At 36.5% G+C, this 26,918-nt stretch overlaps 2 protein-coding genes and 1 long non-coding RNA gene across 4 annotated transcripts in view; 1 reads left to right on the forward strand and 2 right to left on the reverse strand.

Moving 5' to 3' along the window:
• Positions 1-1,137: 1,137 nt before the first annotated feature.
• LOC123873034 (neurogenic locus protein delta-like) lies at positions 1,138-9,411 on the reverse strand. The gene is made up of 7 exons (XM_045917691.1): positions 9,322-9,411; positions 4,917-5,079; positions 3,997-4,155; positions 3,009-3,200; positions 1,959-2,150; positions 1,317-1,514; positions 1,138-1,265 (listed from the first exon to the last, which is right to left on the reverse strand). The coding sequence occupies exons 1-7, from the start codon at positions 9,409-9,411 to the stop codon at positions 1,138-1,140; spliced, it is 1,122 nt and encodes a 373-aa protein (XP_045773647.1).
• A 658-nt stretch (positions 9,412-10,069) lies between these two features.
• Positions 10,070-26,523, forward strand: LOC123873337. The gene is made up of 3 exons (XR_006797664.1): positions 10,070-10,079; positions 12,418-12,425; positions 26,401-26,523. It is a non-coding gene; the product is annotated as an uncharacterized LOC123873337 (long non-coding RNA).
• LOC123873333 (alpha-(1,6)-fucosyltransferase) overlaps positions 18,590-26,918 on the reverse strand; it is a 29,520-nt gene continuing 21,191 nt past the window's right edge. For both annotated transcript variants that reach the window (XM_045918144.1, XM_045918145.1), the window contains 6 exons: positions 26,113-26,250; positions 25,460-25,613; positions 21,795-21,968; positions 21,212-21,373; positions 20,791-20,865; positions 18,590-20,294 (listed from right to left, as the gene is read on the reverse strand). In XM_045918144.1, the coding sequence (XP_045774100.1) occupies positions 20,187-20,294; positions 20,791-20,865; positions 21,212-21,373; positions 21,795-21,968; positions 25,460-25,613; positions 26,113-26,250 (811 nt within the window). In that variant the 3' untranslated portion in view covers positions 18,590-20,186. The remainder of the gene's footprint in view (positions 20,295-20,790; positions 20,866-21,211; positions 21,374-21,794; positions 21,969-25,459; positions 25,614-26,112; positions 26,251-26,918) is intronic.

Raw genomic sequence — 26,918 nt, forward strand, 5'->3', positions numbered from 1 at the left:
TATTTTAACAGAAATCTGGAAAACCACAGACATAGATATTAGTTTCTAGAATATGTCTGCAAAATTTCATGGACTATGGTTGCTTAATATTCAAATGAAATTGGAACTACGATTGTATGAAACGAGTGACGGAGAGAGCCCTCTTAAATGAGGAAAATGATGTATGTATGTTCTACACTTAAATGATACTAATACCTGTTTATAGTGACTATGGACGTTGTTAGTTACTACACTAATTATGTCAAAAAAACGAAGTAATAAGTAAATGATAAACCATTAAAAAATGCAATTTAAAAAACTACGCTTGAAATAGTGAAAACAGTGATTTTTGATGATGATGATTATAATGTAGATTATGATAGGAAATGGATATGAAAAATGCAAAAAATGAATGCAATGATTTTCTTTTACAATCGAAATGAAAATAATTATCATAAACAATGAATTGGTTCATTGTTTATGATAATGGGTCGTCTTATAGATAAATCCAGTTGAACGAATTAACAATGCTACATGAACATGAGAGAAACGGCAATGAAAATGAATGACATGATTCATAAATAAATGCATAAAATACAGTAGCACTAGCCAACAATTAATTCTCTCGATTAAATAAATATTAACTAGATGCTTTCAATAAATTGAAAGGAATCTTTCTAAAACTAATTTAAATACTTAACTAAAAATAAATAGTTTTTTTAATTATCACGTCCTAACTCCTGAATACACTGAATAAAAGAAATCGCGTGTGAAAATTCAAGTTTGTAATTTTAACATGGGCCAATTTGGTCTTACACAATTTCTAAACATAACGAAGTAAATTAGTAAAAGCTCTGAAATTAGTGTGAAAAAGTCAATATCCCTGTATTATTCCTTTTGGAATTGTTGAATAGCTTAGAAATCGTTGTTATTACAATTTTTTCCATAAACTAAGAAATTAAATACTAGACGAACAAGTTTCATAGAGCATTTAACAATGCTTGTCATTGAAACCACACATAAAAAGCGTGAATTAAATCAAAAACATCGAGAGTGTATGTCTATCAAAATCTCCCCCATCTTCTGTACTAAAATTGTAATAATAATTTAATAAAGAAATTTAATAATAGTAAATAGTTCTAAATGTAATTCTGTTTATTATTCAGTCTCATTTTCATCATTGCTTGGCTCTGGTGACGAACTCGTATGCACAGTGTTATTAGCAGCTATTGCTTCTTCTACTTCTTGTACTTCCTCTGGTACTTCTGGAACTGGTGCCTCTACTACTTCTGGAACTTCTGGCACTGGTACTTCTGGAACTTCTGGAGGTACTGGACCTTCTGCACCTTCTGAAGCTCCTGGAGCATCTGCTTCAGTGGAGTTATCAGGCATCATGCTATCGGGGAGTTTTTCGCAATGCTTTCCGCTGATACCAGCTTGGCAGTGACATCTGTAGTGGCCATCTGCGGCTTCTAGTGATTGGCACTGGCCACCGTTCTTGCAGGTGTCTGGGTTCTTCTCACAGTAGTTTAATTCTGGAAGAGAAATAATTCGTTCATTAAATTCCGGCTCTTTCCTTTTAATATATTAGGTATACCTAGTGCGAGACAGGTCGAGACGGCAGTCGGGTTGGAGACGCCCCCAACCCGCACAGCCCCTTGCTAACCCGCTGCGGGTGCACATACCCTGATTGCCATCTGGTTCTGTCGCGTACTATATTTTGATATTGTAAATAATTCCGTCGTTGTATTGTCATTATATCGTAACTTTTTATGATTTGAAAAGTGCAACTGTTGAGTTTCTTTCCGGCTCTTCTAAGTAGAATCTAGATTCCAAACCGGTGGTGAAGTTACGCCATAAGACACACTATTTGTCCTATATGAAATAAATAAATTTTGATTTTGATTTTAATCTAAATCGATATTATGATTTTGGCATGTCCGCACAGAAAATGAGGAAAAACATCTTATTTAACCTACCTTCATCGCAAAGCATGCCTCCCCAGCCCTTCTTGCATATGCACTCCCAGGGGCGGTTGCACGTCCCATTCACGCAACCAGGGTAGGGATGGCACTGCGCGCAGTACGGCCCAGTCCAGCCAACCTTGCAGCGACATTCCCCCGGGCGTCTGCAGTACCCGCGCTCACCGTGGCAACCAGGGGCGCAAATTGCTGAAAAACAATTATTAATATTCATCAGGATCAATATTAGATTAAAACAGGGGTATATCAAGAGGCGGACCAACAAATTCTTGAAAAGCCAGCAAGGAATTGGCGGTCCCTCTGGTACTTTAAAAGTTTCAAGGGCGGATCCAATGATCCACCTGATCGTTTGCTCGCTATATTTATTTAAAAAAAAAACCATCGCCGGCTCTATAGAGCACGGGTCTCCTCTCAGAGTGAGAAGGGTTTTGACCATACCACGCTGGCCAAGTGTGAATTGGCAGACTTTACACACCGTTAAGAACAGTATGGAAAACTCTCAGACATGCAGGTTTCCTCACGAGACGTTTTCCTTCACTTTAAAGCAAGTGATGTTTAGTTCAAAACGCACATAACCCCGAAAAGTTAGAGGATCGAACCCCCGACCTCCGATTACGAGGCAGACGTCCTAACCACTAGGCTATCACAGTTAGGATTTCCAGACCAAAATAAATAAAATTAGTTGGATTCTCGAAGCAAAGATAAATAACTAAATTGCCAAAAAAACTAACTAGACGAAATACTTTATCGACGAAATACTTGGCTATCCAAGGATTTCGTCTATTCAAGATAGAATGACTATTCTTTTTATTAAAAGAATATTAGTCATTTTAATCATGACTAACATTCCTCCCCTCCAACTAAGCGTTAAGCTTGTGCTAGGAGTGGGTACGATAATAGTGCATCGGGTTGAGTTTGAACCGCCAAAATATTGGATTTCAGTCCGCTCCTATAGCCGTTGTGCTATTGAGGCTTATTCATTGGAGTGATAATAGACAAGACGGCATCTCCCTCGCTTGGCACAACAGAAGCTACATGATATCTTACGTGTTTGACACAGCAGTCCAGTGTAGCCCGGTAAGCACTTGCACTCTAGCGGCTTGTCGCAGTACCCGTGCTGGCAGCCTGGCAGGACCTGACAGGCTCGACAGGTCGGGCCTGCCCAGCCAAGGCGGCATCTGCACTCGCCTGGTGACTCGCAGAAACCGCGCGTGGCGTGACAGTCTGAACGGCACATAGCTGTTGAATTCAATAAACATAAGGAAATGGGATCAGGAATCTTAGTGCTATGTATAAATAGGTGTGGAAACAGTTCAAGATTGGAATACCATGTTGAGTATTGCTCCAATGGCATTTCTGAGTATTTTAAGGTTCGGTTGCACCAACCTTTTTCTTCTAATATCATTGCACCAACCTGTTAAATGTGTTTGAATTTATACCTAACTACATGAACTTTTGTAAAGTGATAGCCTTATAAGAAGCCTAGCCTTCTGAGAATTGAACAACCAGGTTAAACAAATTGTTTGCACATGGATCTCCCTGCTACGATTAATATACTCAGCAGGCAGGTGGGTCCTACCCCGCTGCAAGTAGGAGTTCCATTTTGCCATATTTTTTACTTACTTAGTTTAGTTTTTTGTTATTTCTGTTATTTAATTTTATTGTTGTTTCTATAATATTTTTGTTAATTGTTTCAGTTATTTTATTTTTTTGTTTCTGTTAATTTATTTATTGTAAGTAAATATTTTTTTAAATATGATAAGAATGAGATTTGTAAATAAATAAATGAGAGAGTTATAGTACCTACTAATTTACGTACTATTTTATATTTGGTCACTTTTCCTTGCTAGTAGAATGTAGACAGTCAAAATAAATAATACAAGGATTAGCAAATTCTGGTGAAATACATTGAGGCGTGTTTGGTGGCGCGCTCTTGGAAAGGCCTATGTCCAGCAGTGGACGCTCACAGGCTGATGGAATTAAATGAAATGAAAAAAATTCAGCCCTGCGCATGCTAGGATGAAAAATGACTTACGTTCAGAACAGAATATGCCGTCCCATCCGTCCCTGCAGACGCACTCGAATGACACATTGCAGTAGCCGTGTTGACACCCAGGCAGGGGTATGCACTTGTTGCAGCGCTCCCCGTAGAACCCTAGCTTACAACGACATTCGCCAGGACGTTTGCAGTACCCTAGGAGAATAAGACGAGTTTTCTAAGTACTCAAAGTCTAGTTTAAACTTTAAAGTCTTCTTGCAGTATTTTTGACTTTAAGTAATGTCATGATCTATTGTGCGCATATACATTTATTCCTCTACTACATACATACATATAAATTTTTTCCTCTATTACTCTACTACTATTACTCACGTGTTTAAAAAAAAAAGGATATTAGCCATTTTGATCATGACTAACATTCCCTTTTCCCCTCCAACTAAACGTAAAGCTTGTGCTAAGAGTGGGTACGACGATAGTGCAACCGCCGCCGCCGCGATCGTACTACAATAGTGCAACGGGTGGGGTTTGAACCGCCGACCTTTCGGATTTCAGTCCGCTCCTATAATCGTTGAGCTATTGAGGCTTGTTTAGTCGTCATAAGCCCGACTAGTTTCGATCCAAGCCAGCGTCCTTTTCAATGGGACTCAGCTCGAAACGCTGAAAAAGGAACCCCGATGGATTCGAAATTCGTTGGGCCTACGTCGACTAAACAGGAGAGTATAGCCGTAATCCATATCCATATTAATAAATGCGAAAGTGTGTCTGTCTGTCGGTCTGTTAGCTTTTCACGGCTCAACAGTTTAACCGATTTTGATGTTTGGTACAGCAATAGCTTACATTCTGGGGAAGGATATAAGCTATTCCTATTCTTTTCCGGGAAATCAATCCATCATCCGCGGGCATCATCTAGTCTAGTCGTTTATATTAATAGAAATCACTCACGATAACATATTTACCTTGTAAAGGATCACAGCCCTTCTTACAGATCGGGACATCACACAGGTCGCCTTGCCATCCAGGGTGACACTTGGGTTCACCCTTGTCATCACACACGTAGTGGCTGTGCTCGCTCTGCACCGCCGGCAGCTCGCACGCCTGCGCACTCTTGCGATATAGAGGCTGAGAGGAAGGTGGGAAAACATGCTTTGTGAACGTGCTTTAACATTGACAGGTAAACATGCTTAACATTGACAGGTAAACGTGCTTAACATTCATAGGTAAACGTGCTAAATATTGACAGGTAAACGTGCTTAACATTGGCAGGTAAATGTGTTTAACATTGACAGATAAGTAGTATTTTGTTACTACTACTTAACACATACTTATCATGCCTTGTGAACATTGACAAATTAAGAGATTGTTAAAATGCGTGAACAGTCCTTTATTTGATAACTGCAAAGCATTTTCTTTCTTTCAAAAGTGCTTAGCATTGACAGGTAAAGTCATGTGTATGTGATGAGGTAAAGAACATTTAGTTAACATTGACCCCGTGAATATTGACAATTAATAAAATTATAACCCGATATGAGAGATTGTTAACAGTGACAGGTAAAGAACAATTAAGTTATGTGAGATTACGAACGTTGGGTTAATACGAATACTTGAATGAATGAATGTGCAGATGTTTAGCAAAGGACCCTTAGTACTTGCGTGCTTAGACACTTACAGGTCAATGCGCTTCCCATTGACAGGTAAACGTGCTTCCCATTGACAGGTAAACGTGCTTCATATTGACAGGTAAACGTGCTTAATATTGACATGTAAGTAATATTTTGTTACGTGTATGTGCTAAGCTTAAGAACACATACTTAACAGCCTTGTGAACATTATTAATGTAAGAGATTGACATGCGTGAACACTCCTTAATTCGATAACTACAAATCTTTAATAAAAGAAAAAGTAAATAACTATGACAATAAAAAAAAATGTTCGAGGGATTAAAATAACGGTATCATTAAAGAGAATGTTAATTTCGCCAATCTTTGTTTGATGCAAGTAGGTTATGTCAAAGAAAAAGAAAGGAGTTGAAAGCTGTTGAAACATACAAAATACATTTGCACATAACGGCTGGTTAGCTATGTATAATGTGCGTAACTAATGACGCGTAAATAATCTAGGTAAATTGTCAGATTTTTCGACGACCTCTATTGTTAGGTCTCTTGTATTTGATGTTTTTGTTTACGAATTTGCTTTAAGAGGGCTCTCTCCGTCACTCGTGTCATACAATCGTAGTTCCAATTTCATTTGAATACTAAGCAACCAAAGTCCATGAAATTTTGCAGACATATTCTAGAAACTAATATCTGTCTGTGGTTTTCCAGATTTCTGTTAAAATATTCGGTTTCAAAGTTACGCGGTCTTAAAAATTTTCATACAAATCTTTCAGCCCCTGTAATTTTAAAACTACATATTTTTAGAAAAATCTAAAACACCACAGACACAGATATTAGTTTCTAGAATATGTCTGCCATAAGCCTACTTTGTCGTATTAGTTTACAAATTGCGAAAAACCAAATAAAATATAAATTTCGCGGGCAGACCCGTCTTGAATTTTCAAAAATACTTTTTTAGCAACTGTCTGGTGTCTACAGTATCCAGTAATCTGTATGCCTCAGCCCGATCCGTCCAGTAGTTTGAGCTATGCGTTTAGAGATCAGTCAGTCTATTGCATTTCAAATAATACAAATCTCAATGAAACCGTGATACACATTTTAAAATTACCTAATAACAGTTTAATTGCAGCTCCTGGTAATGGTCTATAGTTACGCACCGTGCAAAGCGCATCACTGGTTAACCTTAAATAAGAGAGCCAAGAAAAATAGATTGTATCTAGGTTTAGATTAAGACAAATAGATTGTATCTAGGTACGTTTAGATATCAAAAGGATATTCCTAATTTTCATAACTAATTGGTAAATTAGCATCGATAGGCCCAAGTTCCTTATAACCCGTCAGGATCTGAACCGTGAGTCAGACACTTTCTAATTTGTACGAGAAAGCTACGCGAAAGTGTGTCGCCATAACACAGAGAAACCGGGCTCAAAAACAATGTTTACTCATAACCTGTATTACAATAATATAATAAACAATCTCCAAAATATCTAAATATATAAAAGGAAACTGACTGACTGATTGACTTATCTGTCAAACTACTGAACAGATCGGGCTGAAAGGTTAGATACAGTTATTATGACGTAGACATCTGTTAAGAATGTATTTTCGAAAATTCACCCCCTAAGGGAGTAAAATAGGGGGTTGAAATTTGTGTAGTCCACGCGAACTAAGCCGCGAGCATACCTAAACTAGTAACGAATAAGTTCATTACCATTTACCACCACAGTTAACATAATAACTTCGACTAAGATTTCTGATTAAAACTCAATTTATCACAAGATTTGACTAAATAACTTAATCCATCCATCCATTATCCATTATTTTTACTATGTAATGTGCGAAAGTGTGTCTGTCTGTCTATCTGTCCGTCTGTCTGTCTGATAGCTTTTCACGGTCCAACAGATTAACCGTTTTTTTCTTTGAAAATTAGTATTACAAGAAAACGGAACGGAACGGAAAATGAAAGAGCTCCCACGGGATTTTAAGAAAACCTTAACTCACGCGGCCGAAGTCACGGGCATCATCTAGTATTTAATATTGTACAGCCGTGATGGCCTAGTGGTTAAGACGTCCGTCCGCCTATTGGGGCGGTTCGGGAATTCGATCCTGGGCAACGTATCTCAAACTTTTCTAATTTAATGTGCGTTTTAAACAATTAAATATCACTGCTTTATGAAAGGTTTTTTTCTGAATAAGTAATTGATATATATTAATTTTTATTCAGCCAACTATCCGGAAACATGAAAAAAAGAAAATCAGAATGTTGGCATACTTGCAAATGTAGGGTTGCGAGAGGATAATACCTAGTCGACGTAATAAAAATCGGTCAATTGAGAATTGGACTCGCACACGAAGGGTTCCGTGCCATCGTATAAGAAATAACACTGTAATTTTTTTACACCACCTATTACGGTTTACGATTTGGTTCACGAGGTACAGCTCGCTGACAGACGGAGGGATGGACGCTCAGTGGAGGTTTAGTAATAGAGTCCCGATGGCACCCTTCGCATACGGAACCCTACAAATCAAGGAATTCAACGTCGTTGTCATTTTCCCGCACTCTACCCTTCTAGATCGATGCCTATCATAGACTTACGAATTCGCTACGCTCATGCCTATAGTGGTAGAGTACACCTATTTCATCTTTTACTAAAAATTTAAAATCCAATAAATTAATACCGTGTGTACAAAATAAATTCCAAAACAAAAACTAAAGCACCAAAAACCTAGCAAATGTCCAGGCATTACAGGATGTACTACCCACCTAAGGAGAGCTATTTTAATGATTTAACCATTTGGAGTCAGTCCCGTTTCCCTGCTCACGATTATTGCGATTTATTCGTATTTATTAGCATCTGTTTACTTAGTTTGCAATCTTGGCAAACTGTTACAGTTTAAGACCTTAGGAAATGGCAACAAGTAATTTAAAAAGTTTTCAAAAAAAAATCTCGACAGCGGATGCATTGCATCTTTTTAGCCCACACATAGCGCATAAAATAGGCCATTTTTGGATTTTTAAGAATTTTATGTACCTAGTGACACTCGCGCCAGCAAGACAAAATCTATTGAGCAGTTGAGTAGCTACGAACGGGCATAGGAACATACATACATACTGCATGTATACTGTGTGTATGTATGTCCGTTCCTATGCCCGCTATATAGCTCAAACTAATAAGGCCTTCGCTACAGTCGAATAAAAAAGCCAGCCTGATCTGTACTATTAGGTATATTGTATTCTAAGGCCTGATTGGTAAAATTGTATGTATTGCCAAGTGTGCTTTATTATTTTGTGAGTAGGTACTTTATATCGTCATCATCTCAACCCTCTCAACCCATTGTGTGCCCGCCAACTACTGAGCACGGGTCTTCAATCAGAATTAAATGAATTAGCTCACCCTTTGAGAACATTAAGGAGAACTCAGGCATGCAGGTTTCCTTACGATTTTTTATCCTCACCGTTAAAGGAAGTACTACCTATTTTCTTAATTGTTTAACAGTTAAAACGCTCATAACTCCGAAATTTAGAGATGCATGCCCGAGATTAAACCCCAAATCCTTCAAATAGGAGACCGAAGTCTTAACCACTAAGCCATAACCGCTTGCACGAGTATTTAACTCATAAATTATGACAGTTTTTGTAATAGCAGCCTCAATTTCAAATCAAACAGATTTAAAAAACCGATAAGATTAATGACATGCAAAATCTAGTCTTACTTAGTAAATAATCGAATTAGCAATTCAAACTCACCTGTTTTTTCCATTTCGGGATAATATATTTAGTTGGCAACACCACGGGTGCCACACAACTTAAAATCACGATCAATATAAAATTATTCATGATTTTGTTCACGGTTACGTAAAATTAAAACCCCATTTAAATGAAATCTAAGCAAAAATTAAGTTAACGAATGCTTTTTTAGCATTTTTCGCCAGAAAGCTGCGTAAAGTTATTCAAACGAAAAAATATCAAATATTGTTTCGGCAATTTTGACGTAAAATATTCCGATAGAACTTTAGACCCCCATTAATATAAAAAATTAATAAAAACTTCGCGAAAAAATTGCATTAGCCAATAAGTATGTCACGTAAAAGAGTCCGTTGTAATTGTTTTTTTTTTGTCCAAAAACGGCGAGTATTTTGAAGGATCGAGATCGATAGAATGGTCGATCGGGAGAGGTGCAGATGGTAACGGTGCGATGCGCGCGCGAATACTGTTAGCTGTGTTATTGAACTTGAGTGGAAAGAGACTACTTTCGCCAGGCTTAGGGCTACTAAACCAGCGGTGTGTATGAGCTGGGTATTACCGGATTGCATTGTGTAAAGGAAAAGTAGAGCAAGATGTTGTTATTGTTAAGTAGAGTAACAACAGGCCAATCTCACTTGGTCACGAGAGCCGAGGTGGGATGGGCTCCCGGTCCCCTTCAATCTCACACGAGATAGATAAATTAAGAGATTACGACACACACTATAGTGTTCCAGACTAGTTCTAATAAATAAATTAAATTAGTGGGGATTCGGGAATTTGTGATGGTGAATTTGTGAAACAGACTTCCAAAACCACTACAAAGTGAAAAAATATTTCGGAAAGTGGAAACTTAAAATATATTGAATTCATTGGATATGGACGATTAATGATTATATTTATTATTTTTATCAGTGGAAGATAAAGAAAACATAATATACCTAGTAGTTCTTTAATTATGTTACTTTAGTTCTTTCTCTCGCTCTTTTACTAAGTAAATTTTCTGTAAAACTTGTGTTTAAACAGAACAAGAAAGACAATTGTAAATTAAGAATTTATAAGACCCCTGAAAAGTGAAGGTTACAGTAACTAGAAAAGAGCTGATAACTTTCAAACGGCTGAACCGATTTTCTTGGATTATAACTAAGAACACTCTCGATCAAGCTAACTTTCAAACAAAAAAAAACTAAATTAAAATCGGTTCATTAGTTTAGGAGCTACGATGCCACAGATAGATACACAGATACACACGTGAAGCTTATAACACCCCTCTTTTTGGGTCGGGCGGTTAAAAAGAATTTAGCCATAGTATTAGCGACGTCATAGGTATTTAATAAATTATATTTTAGAATGTATGTAGAGCTGGATAACCGCTACTTTTGTGGCTCCGGGAAAAGTCAAAGATTTAATATCGCGAGATGACCGGAGCATTGGAGGCTGATACACTTTTCAAATCTAGGTGAATTTCTTGCAGTAAACTCGATTTTATGACTCGATTTTATACTTTTTTTATGCTTTCTTCTTTGAAATTATTAGTTCTTGTTAACAACTTTACATTTTAATAACACTACGATCTCACCTGATGGTAAGTGTACCTACTTTTAAGTTATGATTTTTTGCGCGTTCTTTGAAATTAGTTCATTGTCAACAGTTACTTTTTTAAATTCCGATACCACAACCATTGACTGCGATCTCACCTGATGGTAAGTGATGATGTACCTAGTAGACTCATCATCATCTCTCCATCACCGGCCCACTACTGAGCACAGATCTCTCGGAATGAAAAAGGTTTAGACCGTAGTTGGCCAAGTGCGGATGGACAGACTTCACACACTCCCGAGAAACTAGGCTACCTAGTCTATCATACACTAATCTGTTAATTAAAAATTAAAATGGACTTCAGTCCTTTAAGCCTTTTGTGCAAGTAGTCTATATCTATACTAATATTATAAAGAGGAAACCTTTGTATTTTTGTATGTTTGTATTGAATAGGCTCAAAAACTGCTGGACCGATTTCAAAATTTCTTTTACCATTACTTAGAGGGATTCTTCCGAATCCGTATAGGCTATATTTTATCCCGGAAAATAGATAGGGTTTTTCGTGGTAGTGAAAATTGTGGAGTAAGGCGTCGAAAAAACTGCCGTACGTTAACGATTCTCGCGAACGCTGCCTAAATGGTTAGAGATGTATGGTTGACTTCTATAGAAAAGTTGTAGAACTCAATAATGCCTACAAAAAAGTCCGCGATAGTATAAACCAAACATTTATATTTTAGCCATTATAACCACTTTTCCATAGAATAAAAGTAAATGTCCACCCGTGCGAAGCCGGGGCGGGTTGCTAGTAGATAAATTAAGTAGCCTACCGTGACCGTGGCAACTCTATTCGCCTGGTGGCCACAGCACTACTACCAACTATCTAGTTGATACTATCCAACCCTAGCACTTCTCCTTTCAGCAAATGTTGCTTGGTAGAGATTGCTCCAAGCAATAAGGCCGCCTTTGCACACAACTGTTTTTCTGTTTTCTTCTTCTGTGTTGTGATCCTTTACATGTATTTTTGTGTGCAATAGTGTTTCTATCTATCTACCTAATGTTTCGTTATTCGGCAGCCTATCCTATCCCTTATTGCACCCAGAATGCAGTTGTGACTGCTACGAAGGCGCTGTAGGAGTAAGTCCATTTTTAGGGTTCCGTACCTCAAAAGGAAAAACGGAACCCTTATAGGATCACTTTGTTGTCTCTGTCAAGAAACCTATAGGGTACTTCCCGTTGTCCTAGAATCATGAAAGGCAGGAGGTAGGTCTTATAGCACAGATACAGGAATAAATCTGAAAATCGAGAATTTGTGGTTACATCATTAAAAAAAAAAAATTAAATGTTTCAATTTTCAAAGTAAGATAACTATACCAAGTGGGGTATCATATGAAAGGGCTTTACTTGTGCATTCTAAAACAGATTTTTATTTATTTTTATGCATAATAGTTTTTGATTTATCGTGCAAAATGTTGGAAAAAATACCCGAGTACGGAACCCTCAGTGCGCGAGTCTGACTCGCACTTGGCCGGGTCTTTTTACGGATAATGGCATGAAAGCCATCAGGTCCTGGGGTCTGTGAACATCCCATTTGCACTACAGTCCCTCAGCAGCCCCACCATTATGTCGGTTTAATAAATAAAATAACACAGAATTTATTTAAAATTATTTATTTATATTAACCTTTCTCGTTTATGTACACTAACGCTATATACACACAGTTTAGGTCCATATTAGATACATTAATTACATCGTCGAAAAGCGTCCAATACAAACGTTTCATAAAATGTATAACAGTTATACGAATAAGGCTAGGTGTACACTGTACATCGGGAAACAAAAGTAAAACACTGGCACCAAATATAAAAAAATATACAGGGTGTAACCAGAACGCTAGCAAAACCTTAGCGTTACATATTTATTATACTACCTTAACACAATCCAATGCCAATAACCATTTGCCTTATCTTAGATTTTTAGTGGTTTAGTATTTTTTTCAACCTGCATTGTATAGCGTGCGAAACTCGAGTCAATGCTCCACCTACGAAGCGGCATTGACTTCGAGTGACCTATTTACGGAGCGTTCGTTGACCTCTAACGTCATTCAGATGATTTATTTGCAATACATTGTGAACTTTTAAAAATACAGGATTTATCAATAATTTTTTTGTAGTTTTTTTTTATAGTACGCTATCAGTAATCATCAGTACTATCACCTGTCTTCGTTTTTGCTAGCGTTCTGATTACACTCTGTATGTATGTGAGTTACGATGTTCTTATTTGAAATACACACAATTAGGCACACTATATTTCATTCCATAAAACATAGGTTAGTCCTGATTAAAACTTTTTGATTCCTGTTTATTTATTTTTAATTATAATTATTATAGAAATTATGTACTTGATAAAAAACATAATTTAAAAACGTTATAAGTACTTATCTAATTAATTTTTGAAACAAAAAATATTTAAAAAATCTACTAATTACATGCCTCTTGTATATAAGAGGTCCTTAATGCCTCGTCCTATGGTAAAATTCATTTGTATTTCATTTTGGAATAAATTAAAATAATAATGTTATATTAAATAATATATCGATTACATTGTTATACAATAAACCAGAGTATTAAAAATCACAGAGAAGACCCAGAACAATTTGTAAAAAAAAAAAAAACATCTTTTGTATAATTTAGATTATACATTACAAACATTAAATTATATTCTTTCGTATACCCCAGCCTTAACAATAAACGGTTGCTACACGAATACAAACTTTAAGGTGGAAGCGACGGGCCTGCTCGCGGAATTCAAATTTAATTTGGTTTTTCACAATTTGTGAACTAATACGACAACGTAGGCTTATGGCATTCTAATTCCGACAATGGCAGTAACATCCTTACAGGTTTATATGAAAATCTTTACTTGAAAGGGTCCAGTTTAAGAAATTACTTCTACTATCGACTATTCTCACAAATTAGTCGATACTAGAATTAATTTCTTAAACTGGACCCTCTGTGAGTATGATACTGCCATTGTCGCAATTAATACCATAAGACTACGTTGTCGTATTAGTTCACAAATTGCGAAAAACCAAATTAAATTTGAATTTCGCGGGCAGACCCGTCTCATGCCCCTTGATACAGTGTAAATAAAGAGTATACCCGACGTATAGTATTGTTACACACAATTTATATAACTTCGAATTCAAACATAGCTACTTTTTTGTGCTCCTTCACACTACAGAAACTTAAGAGGGGTCTCTCCGTCACTCGCTTCATACAAACGTAGTTCCAATTTCATTTGAATATTAAGCAACCAAAGTCCATGAAATTTTGCAGACATATTCTAGAAACTAATATCTATGTCTGTGGTTTTCCAGATTTCTGGTAAAATATTCGGTTTCAAAGTTACGCGGTCTTAAATATTTACATACAAATCTTTGAGCCCCTGTAATTTTAAAACTACATATTTTTAGAAAAATCTAAAACACCACCGACACAGATATTAGTTTCTAGAATATTTTCAGTTTGTGATGTCTTAGAAATTAATTTATAATATATAAATAATATATATATATATATATTTATATTTATATATATATATATTATATTATATATATATTATATATATAAATAATTAAGTAATTCGAATTATAATGTGAAGGAACACATAAGCAGTATAATAAAGAATACACAAAATAGTTTGTACGTTTACATGCTCTAAGTATGAATGTATGAAAATACAGGGATTTCTTAATAGTGTAGTATAATAGACAAAATAATACAGTAACACAAGATTTTTTTAATTAGGCTATATTTTTATGATGTTTTTAATACCAATAAATAATTATTTATTATTTAACGAGTAATTTCATGACATATTTTTTTCCATTTACGTTTAAGTGACGTCGTTCATATAGGTAGCGGATATGTGACAGTACTGCTTTCTAGGAAACTAAAGCTTAAGGGCGTTTGTTCACTGAAGCGGAGTGAAGCGGAGATAATGTTAAATAGACCGATTCGTCTTTAGTTTTTTTTTTCTTAATTTGATTAAATTACTGCTCCGACATGATAATTTTATGATGTCATCGCTCAAGAATCTCATTGGTCGCCTAATCTGAATCTCCGCTCCATAACGTAATAAAGTATGATTTCATTTAAAGAAAAAATAAGCGCATTACATAATATTATTACTGCAATTTTTGTTTTTACATCGAAAACAAAAATACAAATAGATTAAAAGAATATTAGTGACTGGTATTGCACATTTAACACATTAAAAACATGCGAGTATTAAAATAACTTATAATAAAATATTAAAAAGATATTGCTTAACAGGGCTCTCTCCGTCATTCGCTTCATACAATCGTAGTTCCAATTTCATTTGAATATTAAGCATCCAAAGTCCATGAAATTTTGCAGACATATTCTAGAAACTAATATCTGTGTCTGTGGTGTTTTAGATTTTTCTAAAAATATGTAGTTTTAAAATTACAGGGGCTCGAAGATTTGTATGTAAATTTTTAAGACCGCGTAACTTTGAAACCGAATATTTTAACAGAAATCTGGAAAACCACAGACATAGATATTAGTTTCTAGAATATGTCTGCAAAATTTCATGGACTTTGGTTGCTTAATATTCAAATGAAATTGGAACTACGTTTGTATGAAGCGAGTGACCGAGAGACCCCTCTTAAAGTGTAAATATTCCAATTTGTGACATATTCGAAAAATAAAATTAAAAGTACTTTTGTAAAACAATATTTAAATTTTGATTACATAATCAGATCGTTACAGGTCCAAAAAAAGAGATTAATTTTTTCTTTAATATATAAACAATATCCCAAAAAAAATTCAAAGCATAGACAATTAGCTATTCAAAAATCTGTGTGATAAGGTCAATAAATACAACATAGGAATATATTATTTGGCTGAGGAATGTAGAAGTGTTTGAGACCCGGAATTATTCGCAAAAGAACTGGGGCACTACTACCACCGCTTAGTCATAATGTTTCAATAATATTTTGTCAATTTCATACAAGTTTTATATAAAAATGCCATAAAAATATTAAATCATTACTACTTTAAGGCCTGAGGTCCTAGTAAGTAGTCAGTAATGCCCCAGGTTCTGTCTTGCCAGCTCTTCTCAGTAGATTCTTTTCGAACCGGTGGTAGAGTCTTGACTTATCAAAAGTTATCCTACATAAAGTAAATTCATTTCATTTGATAAGGGTTTGCTGAAATAAATTAAAGTAGTATAACAACAGATTCAAAATAAAACGAACTTTAACCTTCCTTTAAATCAACGAGAAGGCTTAAGGATGCCCTTCTTCGCTTCGATGAAGCGGGCTCTTAACTTATTTAAATTAAAATTGTTTAGAAGGGAAATAAAATTAATGGTTGAGTCATAGTCACATTATTATACAAATAAAAATTAAAAATAATTCCTATTAGACGCTATAAATATTTCGATTTGTAGTATTGAGCGCTAGCACGATAACATTCGACATTAAATTAATTATTAGCAACCGTAGGGCCGCGACTCGCATTTTCAATGCTCAAAAATGCGACTTTTAGGGTACCTATCAACTGAAGAGCAGCGGAGCGGAGACATAATATTCAGCTGTCTAATCAGATTACTGACTGATAGATTACGTGATAAAATCACATCATCTCATAATATGATTGGTCTTTTATACGTATCTCCACTCCACTACGTTTCATTGTACACGCACCCTTACAGCACTTGCGCCTCTCGTGAGTCGTTTTGTGGTTTAACGCGCACCAATACAGAAACGAATCGAAAAAATTGGTTGTCTGTAAAGTCGGTTTACTGACGATAGTTGAACGTGACAACAAAGGCCGATTGTGCTTCTTTGTCGCTCGTTCCGCGCTCTCGCTTGCACTTCAAGCCTTACATGGAACGACTCACGCGGCGTTACCTCAGAGCGAGGTAACGCCGCATGAGTCATGTTTTTTCGTGCGTGCAGCCGGCTCTATCGAATTATAAGACGTTGTCACGTCAAAAAGCGGCATTAATCATTCGATCTCACTAACAAAGTACATCTGTTTAAAGTGTGTGAGTAAGAAGGAATGATTAGCGATGTTTCGTTCTAATTAGTTTCTTTACTGGTACGCTTTATATTCTACTGAGCATATAACCCTTAGGCATTTAGAAGTTATGGTAGAATGAGGAAACTCACTTACGTAAACCCTGAAAACATTACTCTTTTTACCCGACTACGGCAAAGCCGAAAGGGTTATGATTTTAGCTATCCATGTATGTATGTTTGTATCCAGATTTTGTAAGTTCCACCGTAGCACCTAAACTATTGAGGCGATTTTGATGAACCAGGTGTCAATTGATTTCTTGTAATAGTCCGGATGACAGGCTATATTTTATACGAAAAAAATTTGCCTCATGGATGTTACATCAAAAAAAGTGGGGATCTGCAAACAGTTTCTTTCCTATTGTATCGAATAGGATGTCAAATGAAAGAGGAGAAAACCGAGTTCATAGACATGCGACAGATAAACATTTTACTATAACATTTCAGCGTTTATTAAGAGGATCCTAGTCGGGTTTTAGTGTTTAACTTTATCTTGTTTGGACAACCTTTTTATAAAAACTTGAAGACTGTCATGCCATAATATTCTAACTCTAGGTGTTCAGAGTGTAGCCGTGTTGTCTCGGCATAAAATAGACTGCCACATGCTACAAGGCAGAAAAATTAGTGTTCCTATTTATAGCTTGTGGTGTAAAACAGCCTCAATATCTAGGCTATCATGGAAGCGATAACTCTTTCGCTTTTTTTTTCGCTCTCGTCTGGCTTTACAAAGATTAGCCAATGTCAAGTTTGTAGTTATTTGTAACAAGTTAGTTGAACTACACAAGTATGGACCCCGTCTGTGCCGGCGCTCGCTGACATACGCACGGCAACCCCTTAGAGCACTTTCCAGTCAGTTTTTACAAAAAAACACTCCAAAAAGGCAGAGCACGCCCGCCAGCTAACACCAACACAGACGAAGTCAAGCGATAACTCACTGGTGGGTAGAATCTAAAATATTTCGTTTCCACAGATAACGGAAACGTTATTTTTTTAAACAAACATTTGTAATTATTATGAAATATGAAGTAAAGTGTGACAAAGTTGTTAATTTTTCAATTGTCTAGTTTCTTATATACCTAGTTTATTTACACACGAAATTGCCTCAGCCCTAAAATAGAGATTTTTCAAGGTACATATTATTTTCAAAATGAATAATACTTTTACTGTATTTATTGTTATTTAGCAGAGATAATAAATGGCTAAATAAATAAATCTTTATCAACTTTACAAAACATATAACAAAGAGCTAAATCAATATCTGGCTTAGTTTTAGGTCTACAACAACAAATAAAATCATAACCCTTCCTTTCCGCTTTGCCGTAGTCGGGTAGAAAATAGATGTATCAACGTACGTTTGTATGGAGAAGCCTGGCATAATGAAGGGTTATATGCTCGATGTTGTAATCAGTCACTTACGTCCTTGGCACTGCCATTCTTTATCACATACAGCTTGGTGTACAAAACAAAACAGTACACATTCCTAGAACACGTCCAGTTGTGCATACAATCAGTGCTAAATGCAACGCAATTCCAACTTTTACAGCTATGCGTATAATGTAACATCAACCGTAAGATTGCTTTACCACCTTTAACATAAAACTACAAGATATTTTCGTTTATATCAGATGTTTCACTTTTTATTCATTTCATTCTTTCACTCGAAATTAAACGTCTGATCAAAATTGAGGAATTAATTCATTCAGTGAAAGATGCGAATGAAAAAGAAATGAATAGGCCACCAAACGGCCAATAAGTGTGGTGCACTATGGTCTAAGTCCTTCTCATTCTGAGAGGAGACCCGTGCTCAGTAGTGGGGCGGCGATGAGATTATGATGATGGTGTTGTCAAAAATGGTAAAGCAATTTCATGGTAGACTACATATGCTTTACTTTAAAGTTGAGATCTATAGAGCGCACATTGACTTTGCTCAGAGTTAAGTAACTGTCAAAACGAGACAGCGCTGTACCGCTGACATAAATCTGTCTCGTTTTAACTGAAACTAAGTCTAAGCAAAGTCAAAGTGACCTCTATAAATTTCATCATTAGATTACCTCGTAGTTTGACAGTGAGGATAAAGCATCATCCAAACCTGCGCGACCAAAGCAACTATGAAGCGGGAGCGTCAGTCGCGCTTCCCACAATGTAATATAATGGCGCGCTACATGAACACGACTACAACAATCCGGTGTTTGACAACTAGTCAAATCAATATCATTTTATCAAACGTAAAAACACTGGCTTAGTATGCGAGCTTCTATGAAATACTGGCATGTGACATCACAATGATACAAAGAGTAAATAATAAATATACGAGTATATAATATAGGGAATTGGACGTGCTTTTTTTAGTTTGATCGATAATTTAAAATGGTTATCACACTTAAAACTAACAAAGGACGTGGATTTTACATAATTTGGAAGACCCTCTATTTAATAATCACTGAGAAATAATGTTTAAAGCCTTCTACTATAGAACAGTACTCAGAATATTGGCACATTTTTACCGACCAATCTCCTATGTGCCTCCCTTAGGTTACTCTACATTGGCGAAGTGCATTGTGCTGGGCTGGCACTACAAAAAGCCACCAAAAAAGAGAAGAGGATAATTTATTTTTGACAGAAGCAAACACCGTATTGCGTAGGTATGCACGTATAGATTCACGTCGTGGATGCGCAGGTGTGGTCGTAGCTTCAGAAAAAAGAAAAAAACATGTACGTTTAAACCAGCTCTTCAAATCCTAATATTCTTATGCATAATAAAACGCAAACTAATTTGAACTTAATATCTGAACATCACAAATCACAAAGTCCATTAACAACTAAGTTCTAGCGTTTGTAATTCGGCTAAGCTTATGCTTATAAAAATCGCTAATTAGCCTGCGTTCAATTCAAATAGTTTTGAAGTTTCAAGATTTTTTTTCAAGGCCTGCCGCATACTGTCAGAAAGTACGCTTTACACGTTATGTTTTTTTCATTATGATTTTTAACAGACTATTTGAACGAGGTAGAAGGTGCTTCAAATGAATTCATATGATTTTTCACATGCTACCTATGAAAACTTTCAATTCCTTTGATACAGATTGGATTACGTCACTATTGATGTACAGGTACGTCGTATGGTATAAATGGGTTTAAAACAGCGCCTGAAGTTTTAGTGGTATTTTCGCCCAAAGTAAATTGAACGCAGTCTAAACAAGCGGCTAGTAAAGTACTAGATAAGAATGGTCTATAAGTCCTTTTGTCGCGTGTCTGGGTACTGCGGAACGTGCTTGTAGTCCGGGAACGGGTACAGGACCAGGTGGTCAGCCGTTTTGTACCACGGGATTAGGCCGTTCTGCAAATAAACAATTGGTTTGTTTGACAATAGTCAATCAGCGAAGGAATCCTTAATATAAACGAAGCAATGTCATGTATAAAGGCATTTTCCAACTTTTTCCTTTTCTTTTAAAGAATATTAGCCATGCTAATCATGACTTATACTCCCCTTTCCCCTCCAATTAAGCGTAAAGCTTGTGGAGTGGGTACGACGATAGTGCAACGGCTGAGGTTTGAACCGCCGACCTTTTGGAATTCAGTCCGCTCCTCAACCGTGAAGCTATCGAGGCTATATACAGCTATATACGGCGAGCTATATACAGGCTGTAATAAGAACGCTAGCAAAAACTTATCGCTATTATCACAACGCAATACCAATAATTTTCCAATTCAAACCCGCAATGTATAGCGGGCAAACTCGGGTCAATGCTCCGCCTACAACGCATCTGTCTACGCAACGTTCGTTGACTTCTACATCATACATGATTACATGCTGTATGTTATGAAAAACTTACCAAATTAGTTCGTTTATTTGTCCCTCGGCCAAAACCGTTCCAATGGTTGCCGGCAACGCCGATTAAGTCACCAACCTGAAAATTAAAAAAAATTGATAGCTCAATGGGTTGCGAAACTGAAGTGGCAATGGGCAGAGCACATAGTTCGAAAATCCGATTGCGATCGATGTTGGGATCCCAAGGTGACCTCGAAACAGAAAGCGCAGCGTTGGAAGACCCCCCACTAGATGGACAGAGGACTCAATACTCCTACTACTCGGTCAAGCTAAGTTTACACCTCGCGTCGATTACATCACACTGACGTTTAGGTACGGTATGCGAACCGTACTGACACGACAAGACGACCGCGGGAGGTGAGCGAGGAAGTGGGAGAGGCGCCGCATTCCAGCGAGGTGCAAACTTAGCTCAGAGTTATACATACCTGGAATGAGATCTCTTGGCTGACGGTCGCGGTGTGAGGCATAACAGCGCGTCGGTCGTGCGCGTTCTGACCGCCGAAGTAGTAGATGTCATCTAATGAGTAGAAGCTGTCCGATGCGTCTACGCGATTTGTTTGCATCATTTCGTATGCCACGCGGCCAACCTGACAAGCAAATATCTTATTGAAAAAGTTCTTATATAATTCAAAGAGCTCTTCAGGTGCGTTGGGCGATTTTGGGTGGGTAAAAACTTTAAGGTCTGATTAAGTTTTTGTCCATTGAAAATTAATTTTAAGCACTACGAAATAAAGTTTAAATTTAATAGCAGCAAAATCAAATGAATTTAAATTCGAATAAAATATTACAAAATAATTCAATGATACAATAAATAGCTTACCAATAAAAATTGAATTTTATTTCTTATGATTAAAGAGTGCTTTTTGTTTGTAATTTTATTAGGTTCTTTATCGTTGATCCTCAGCTTCGTTGGTTGATTCACACGTGTGTCCAATGCGATGTTTTTAGTGTGCGTTTGTCAGTTTTAGCAAGTATCCTGTATGCGAATAGTATAGAAACTCTTCTTACCTGACTACTGAAAGTGCAAACAAGGTAATCGCACATGGCTAACATGTGCAAATCGACCAACAGTCCAGTCAGAGACAGCGGGGTGTATCTGCGATGAGTAGCCGCCGTTTTCGCTATCGAGGGATCGCCCAGGAACTCGTAGTCTGGGTATTTTTTTCTAGCGTCTTCTAATACCTGAAAACGACATTTATAGATTACACTAGCGGCACGCTATGATGGCCGGTTTGACACATTACAATAGTGATGTGGAATGTCAATTTATTCTCGAACAAAAAACAATTAAGTTTTGTTTTTGTACCTGATTAAATAGGTTTAATAAAACAAAAATGTATATGTTTATTTAATTTATTTGAACGAACTGAATATTTGAACGAAAATGAATATACATACTTTATATGCACACAAGAAACATATGAATACAAAAGATACCAAAAAAGGTGCCACAAAAGGCCATAATTAATCAGATTCGTCCATACTACTATTTTCACTGTCGTCACTGCTATCATCACATACATTAATAATTATATGTTCGTTTTCTATAATATTATCTATTTTCACATCTCTTTCATAATCTTCCCTTATTAATTTAACAGTTCTATTCACAACCTTTTCCCAGTCTCCTTTAGTCACATGTTCACAAGCTTCTTCTAATAATTTTAGCATTTTTTTTGTGGTAAATGGGGGTTCTGTATTGTGTCTTGCAGCATATCCCTTAATTTGAGCCCACACCAACTCAATCGCATTATACTCACAATGGTAAGGCGGTAACCGTATAACTCTGTGCCCATGTTCTAATGCTATTTCGTCAATGACGTATCGGATCTTGGTTGGTTTGTTTTCTTTTAAAAGACGTACTAATTCCGCTTTTAACATATTCATGTTTGCATCTACGCCATTTTTACGAAGCCATGCGACGATATCAGCTTTCTTTTGGGATTGGGCAGGTGGCTTGTCAATTTGCATCGAGTGGTATGGGGCGTTGTCCATAATTATAATAGATGGTTCAGGGAGGCTACACAACATTGAGGTAAACCATTCAGTAAACTTTTCTCCATTCATGTCTTCATGATAGTCTCCAGTGGTTTTTGACGCAAAAGCCATGAGAGAACCTTCGACAAACCCGTTGATGGTTCCGGCGTGACAAATTATAAGTCGCGATCCTTTTCCTACAGGAACTTTGGAAGTAGATGCTGCTGTGTCATCGTTCCAAGAACGGCCTACAGTATGGTTAGCATTAAGCCATGTTTCATCCAAGAACACAACATTTTGCCAATTTTTGATTTCTTTCACTTGCCGTAAAAAAGTATACCTTGCCATCGCTATATCAAATCTTTCCATCAATATTTTGCGTTTGTTACATTTTTTGTATCGAAATCCAATGGTCTTCAAAATCTTCGTTAAAGAACTTTCCCCACCGAAGAATAATCCAGCTTCCTTCAGTGAATGCACCAACTTTTTTCTTGTTGGATACTCCTTCTGTAAATAGTAGCCGTAAACATGTCTTCGGATAGCATCGGCATCAAAGCTATCGATGCCTACGACTGGTTTTGCTCGTTTTCTCTTTTTTGGTGTGTGAAGTTTATTTTCTTCTGTGCCAGTCTCGCCATATTTTTTTTTAGTTATCCGTCTAACAGTTCGTTGTCCAATATTAAGCGCATCAGCTACGCGTTCAACCACTGACGTTATAGGTAAAATTGGCCCTCCATTTTGAGCTTCACGATCGAAATAGTTACGAAGGCGTATTACGAACTCACGTGTCTGACTATTTAGAACAGTTCTCTGCGTACGTTCGGTCATATCGACGAAATCCACAACAAAGGGCTTGAACAGAGTCCAAATTAACGAGCAAGGGTCAACAGTAATGCAGTATCAATATTTGAAATCCAAAGCCAGGTCAAAACTATATCACAATCGCATTGCACTGACAGTTTATACTTTTCGAAGCAACGTCAATTCGAAACTGCTTTGTTTTGCATTGAGCATTGACGCGAGTTTGCCGGAGGTAGTAGTTGTGCTAGCCAGCGATCCTATGTGACGATCGTATTAGATTCCATTTTTAAAAATTTATTGATATTTTTTTGCGATTTCAGAGGTTTGTCCACATAGTGAAAATTGTTCATATTCACAAGTACATTCACCCCTTAAATGGTGCAAACTGATTTTTCTACACTTGTATACATTTAAGAAATCAATTTAATAAATAAATTTTGAGTCCTAAACCTAAAAAAAAACCTAAAAAGGTGCGTGAGAGTTATATGTAGATTATCCCAGACAGATAGCTGCATTCCTTACTTCCAAAAACTTCGTTTATTAACTGTACCATCATTATATATCTATGAAATTATTTTGTTTGTAGCGAATAATAAAAATATGTTTACAGAATTTGATAATAAAAGACAAAAACATAAATTAAGATTCCCGTCACATAGAACCGCTCTCATCAGTAATAGTTTTAACGTTATGGCAGTAAAAATTGTAAATAAATTACCTTTGGAAATAAGAGAACTTGTAAACGTAAATAAAATACAAGGCCTTAAAAAGAAATTATTTGAATATTTAACTAAGAATACCTTTTATAGTGTTGATGAATATCTAAGATGACTTTTTTGTTTTATTATGTAATCTTGTAATATTTTTAAGACCTGTAATATTATTATTATTATTATTTTTTTTTTTTTTTTTTTAATATTAAGTATTCAGAATTGTAAATTCCTTTTATTGTATAACATCATTTATTTCAAACAAACGAAAATTTTACTTTTAATTTAATTTGTTTATTCACTATTTTGAATTAATGTATTTGCATGCCAGCTTGGCGTGATACAGCTGGACTATTTTTATAATTACACCTGTAATACCTGTATCAGCAAATAAATAAATTGATTGATTGATTGATTAAAACTACATTCGATAAAATTTATGAATCTCTGCACATCACTATCGTCAATAAAGTAATACAATTATTTCCTTCAAAGTCGTTATCAATTAATACGGAACTTCATGAGCGGACAAACGTCAAACCGGCCATCATAGCGTGCCGCTAGTTTAATCACAATAAAAATGGATTCAACACGCACAAAAATGTTCCAAAATTATCATAATCGAAGACTTGTACCGATGTAGCGACAGATGCGATGTAGAATAAAAAATTCACCACTGAGTCAGTCAAGCTTGCATTTCGAGTATTCGAAATACACGTTGCCACTGATTCGATCCATTTTGGACCACTTTTTTTAACACACAATTTTAGCATAAATCTGGTGGATCGATCAAACATAGTTCAATGAGTTGCTAAGCTCAATGCTCAATTAACCGATGGATCAGTTTTCCCTTTCACTTTTAATATGGGTACCTTCAAGTCAAGAGTGAATAGGCAACTTCTAGGCAAGCGCGCTCCATCTTAGGCTGCATTATCACTTGCTAGCAGGTCTGATAGCAGCCAAGCGCTACTCTCTAAATCAAAAAAAAGATGGGGCGCAAAGTTTGAAGAACAGTGTATATCTATCATTTTTTCTTATTCAGATACAAGTTAGCCCTTGACTGCAATCTCACCTGGTGATAAGTGATCATTATAGGTATAGCGCATGGGCTCCTGCGGTAGTGGAGCGGTGCGGTGTGGAGGCACCTACTCAGTTATGCGCTATGCCTATAACTAGCATACTTACATTAGCATCGTCCGTGGCCAAGTATACCCTCCGCTTATCGACGTACTGGGAGAGCTCTAGCGTCGCATAGTAGTCTTTGACGTGCAGCATATACTCGTCAATGTGGTGGAAGGCTGCTTCTGTGCCCACTTTGTCCGTCCGCCTTATGTGCACTCTGTGGACAAGAATATTCTAGAATATATGAGGGAAACTACACAAGTCTTGAAATCCATACTATTATTATAAGTGAGAAAGTGTTTATCTGTCTTTCCAGGGCTCAACCACTCAACCAATCGTGACAATTATAAATCTACTAGTCGATGCCCACGACTTCGATCGCGTGGATATAGGTTTCTTAAAAATCCCGTAGGAACTCTTTAATTTTCCGAGATAAAAAGTAGCCATGTGTTAATCCAGGGGTATAATCTATCTCCATTCAAAATTTCAGCCCAATCCGTGTAGTAGTTTTTGCGTGATGGAGTAACAAACATACGCACACACACACACACATATACATACACACAAACTTTCGCTTTTATAATATTGTGTGATTGTAATACAATGGCAAAATTGCTTCTGGAAAGCAACCATTACAATTTCAGCGTGTTTACATGTTTGGCAAATGCATTGCCCAAGTGTTGGGCCAAGTATGTTTCCACTATGCAGCTACTAACCCGACGATAGGAGTCTTGAAGTTCATCTTGGCTATCGTGTCGTTGATCGCCTTCTGCATGGCTTGGCGCGGCTTCAGCACGTACTTCAGCATCTGCCCGACCCACCACGACGACGGGTCACCGTTGAACCGAACTATCCTGAACCATATTAAAAATGTTAATTTAATGGACGAAATTCGGCCAAGTTAGCTTGTAACGTGCAGGTCATAGAATAAAATTTAAAAAAACCAGTCAAATGAGAAGCACACGAAGAATTCAGTTTCATCGACAAGAAATCACAAAACAGAGGCCCTACTACCACCGCTTAAAGTAATAAATGTTTAAATATTGTTTTGACAGTTTCATACAAGTTTTATATGAAAATGTCGAAACAATATTAAAACATTACTACTTTAAGCGATGGTAATAAGGCCCCAGTATAGTAAAAATTTATCTGTACAACACTGCAAGTTAATGACCGACTTGATTGTTGGTTGGAAAATCTTTCAGAAAATACATCCGATCGTATAATTTTATTTATATCTTTTTTTTCTTCTTATCATATCTTTTATTCTAGATCGTATAATAATTTAGTTTTGACATAGGGTGCATCCATGCCTACGTCAAAACTAAATTATTTCTTAGTAATTATTAAATAGACGGAACCGTTCTAATTTATCGGAATAACGAAAGAAGTACGTCAAATTACATCAAATTGTATTGTAATCATGGCGTCACATTTATGTATTTCATACAAGCACTCTTACAAGGCAAGCGTTTTGACGTTGGATAAAAAGTATACAACGACTATATGTAGGTATAGCCAG

This window comes from Maniola jurtina, chromosome 16 (assembly GCF_905333055.1).
Source record: "Maniola jurtina chromosome 16, ilManJurt1.1, whole genome shotgun sequence".
Lineage (NCBI taxonomy): Eukaryota > Metazoa > Arthropoda > Insecta > Lepidoptera > Nymphalidae > Maniola > Maniola jurtina.

Excerpts from the sequence above, each read along its gene's own strand:
- LOC123873034 (XM_045917691.1), bottom strand. The coding sequence starts at position 9,411 with ATGAATAATTTTATATTGATCGTGATTTTAAGTTGTGTGGCACCCGTG. Across the intron at positions 2,151-3,008 it reads TGGACTGCTGTGTCAAACAC|CAATTTGCGCCCCTGGTTGC; the intron begins GTAAGATATCAT and ends ATTGTTTTTCAG. Across the intron at positions 1,266-1,316 it reads AGCTTCAGAAGGTGCAGAAG|TAGTAGAGGCACCAGTTCCA; the intron begins GTCCAGTACCTC and ends AAGTTCCAGAAG.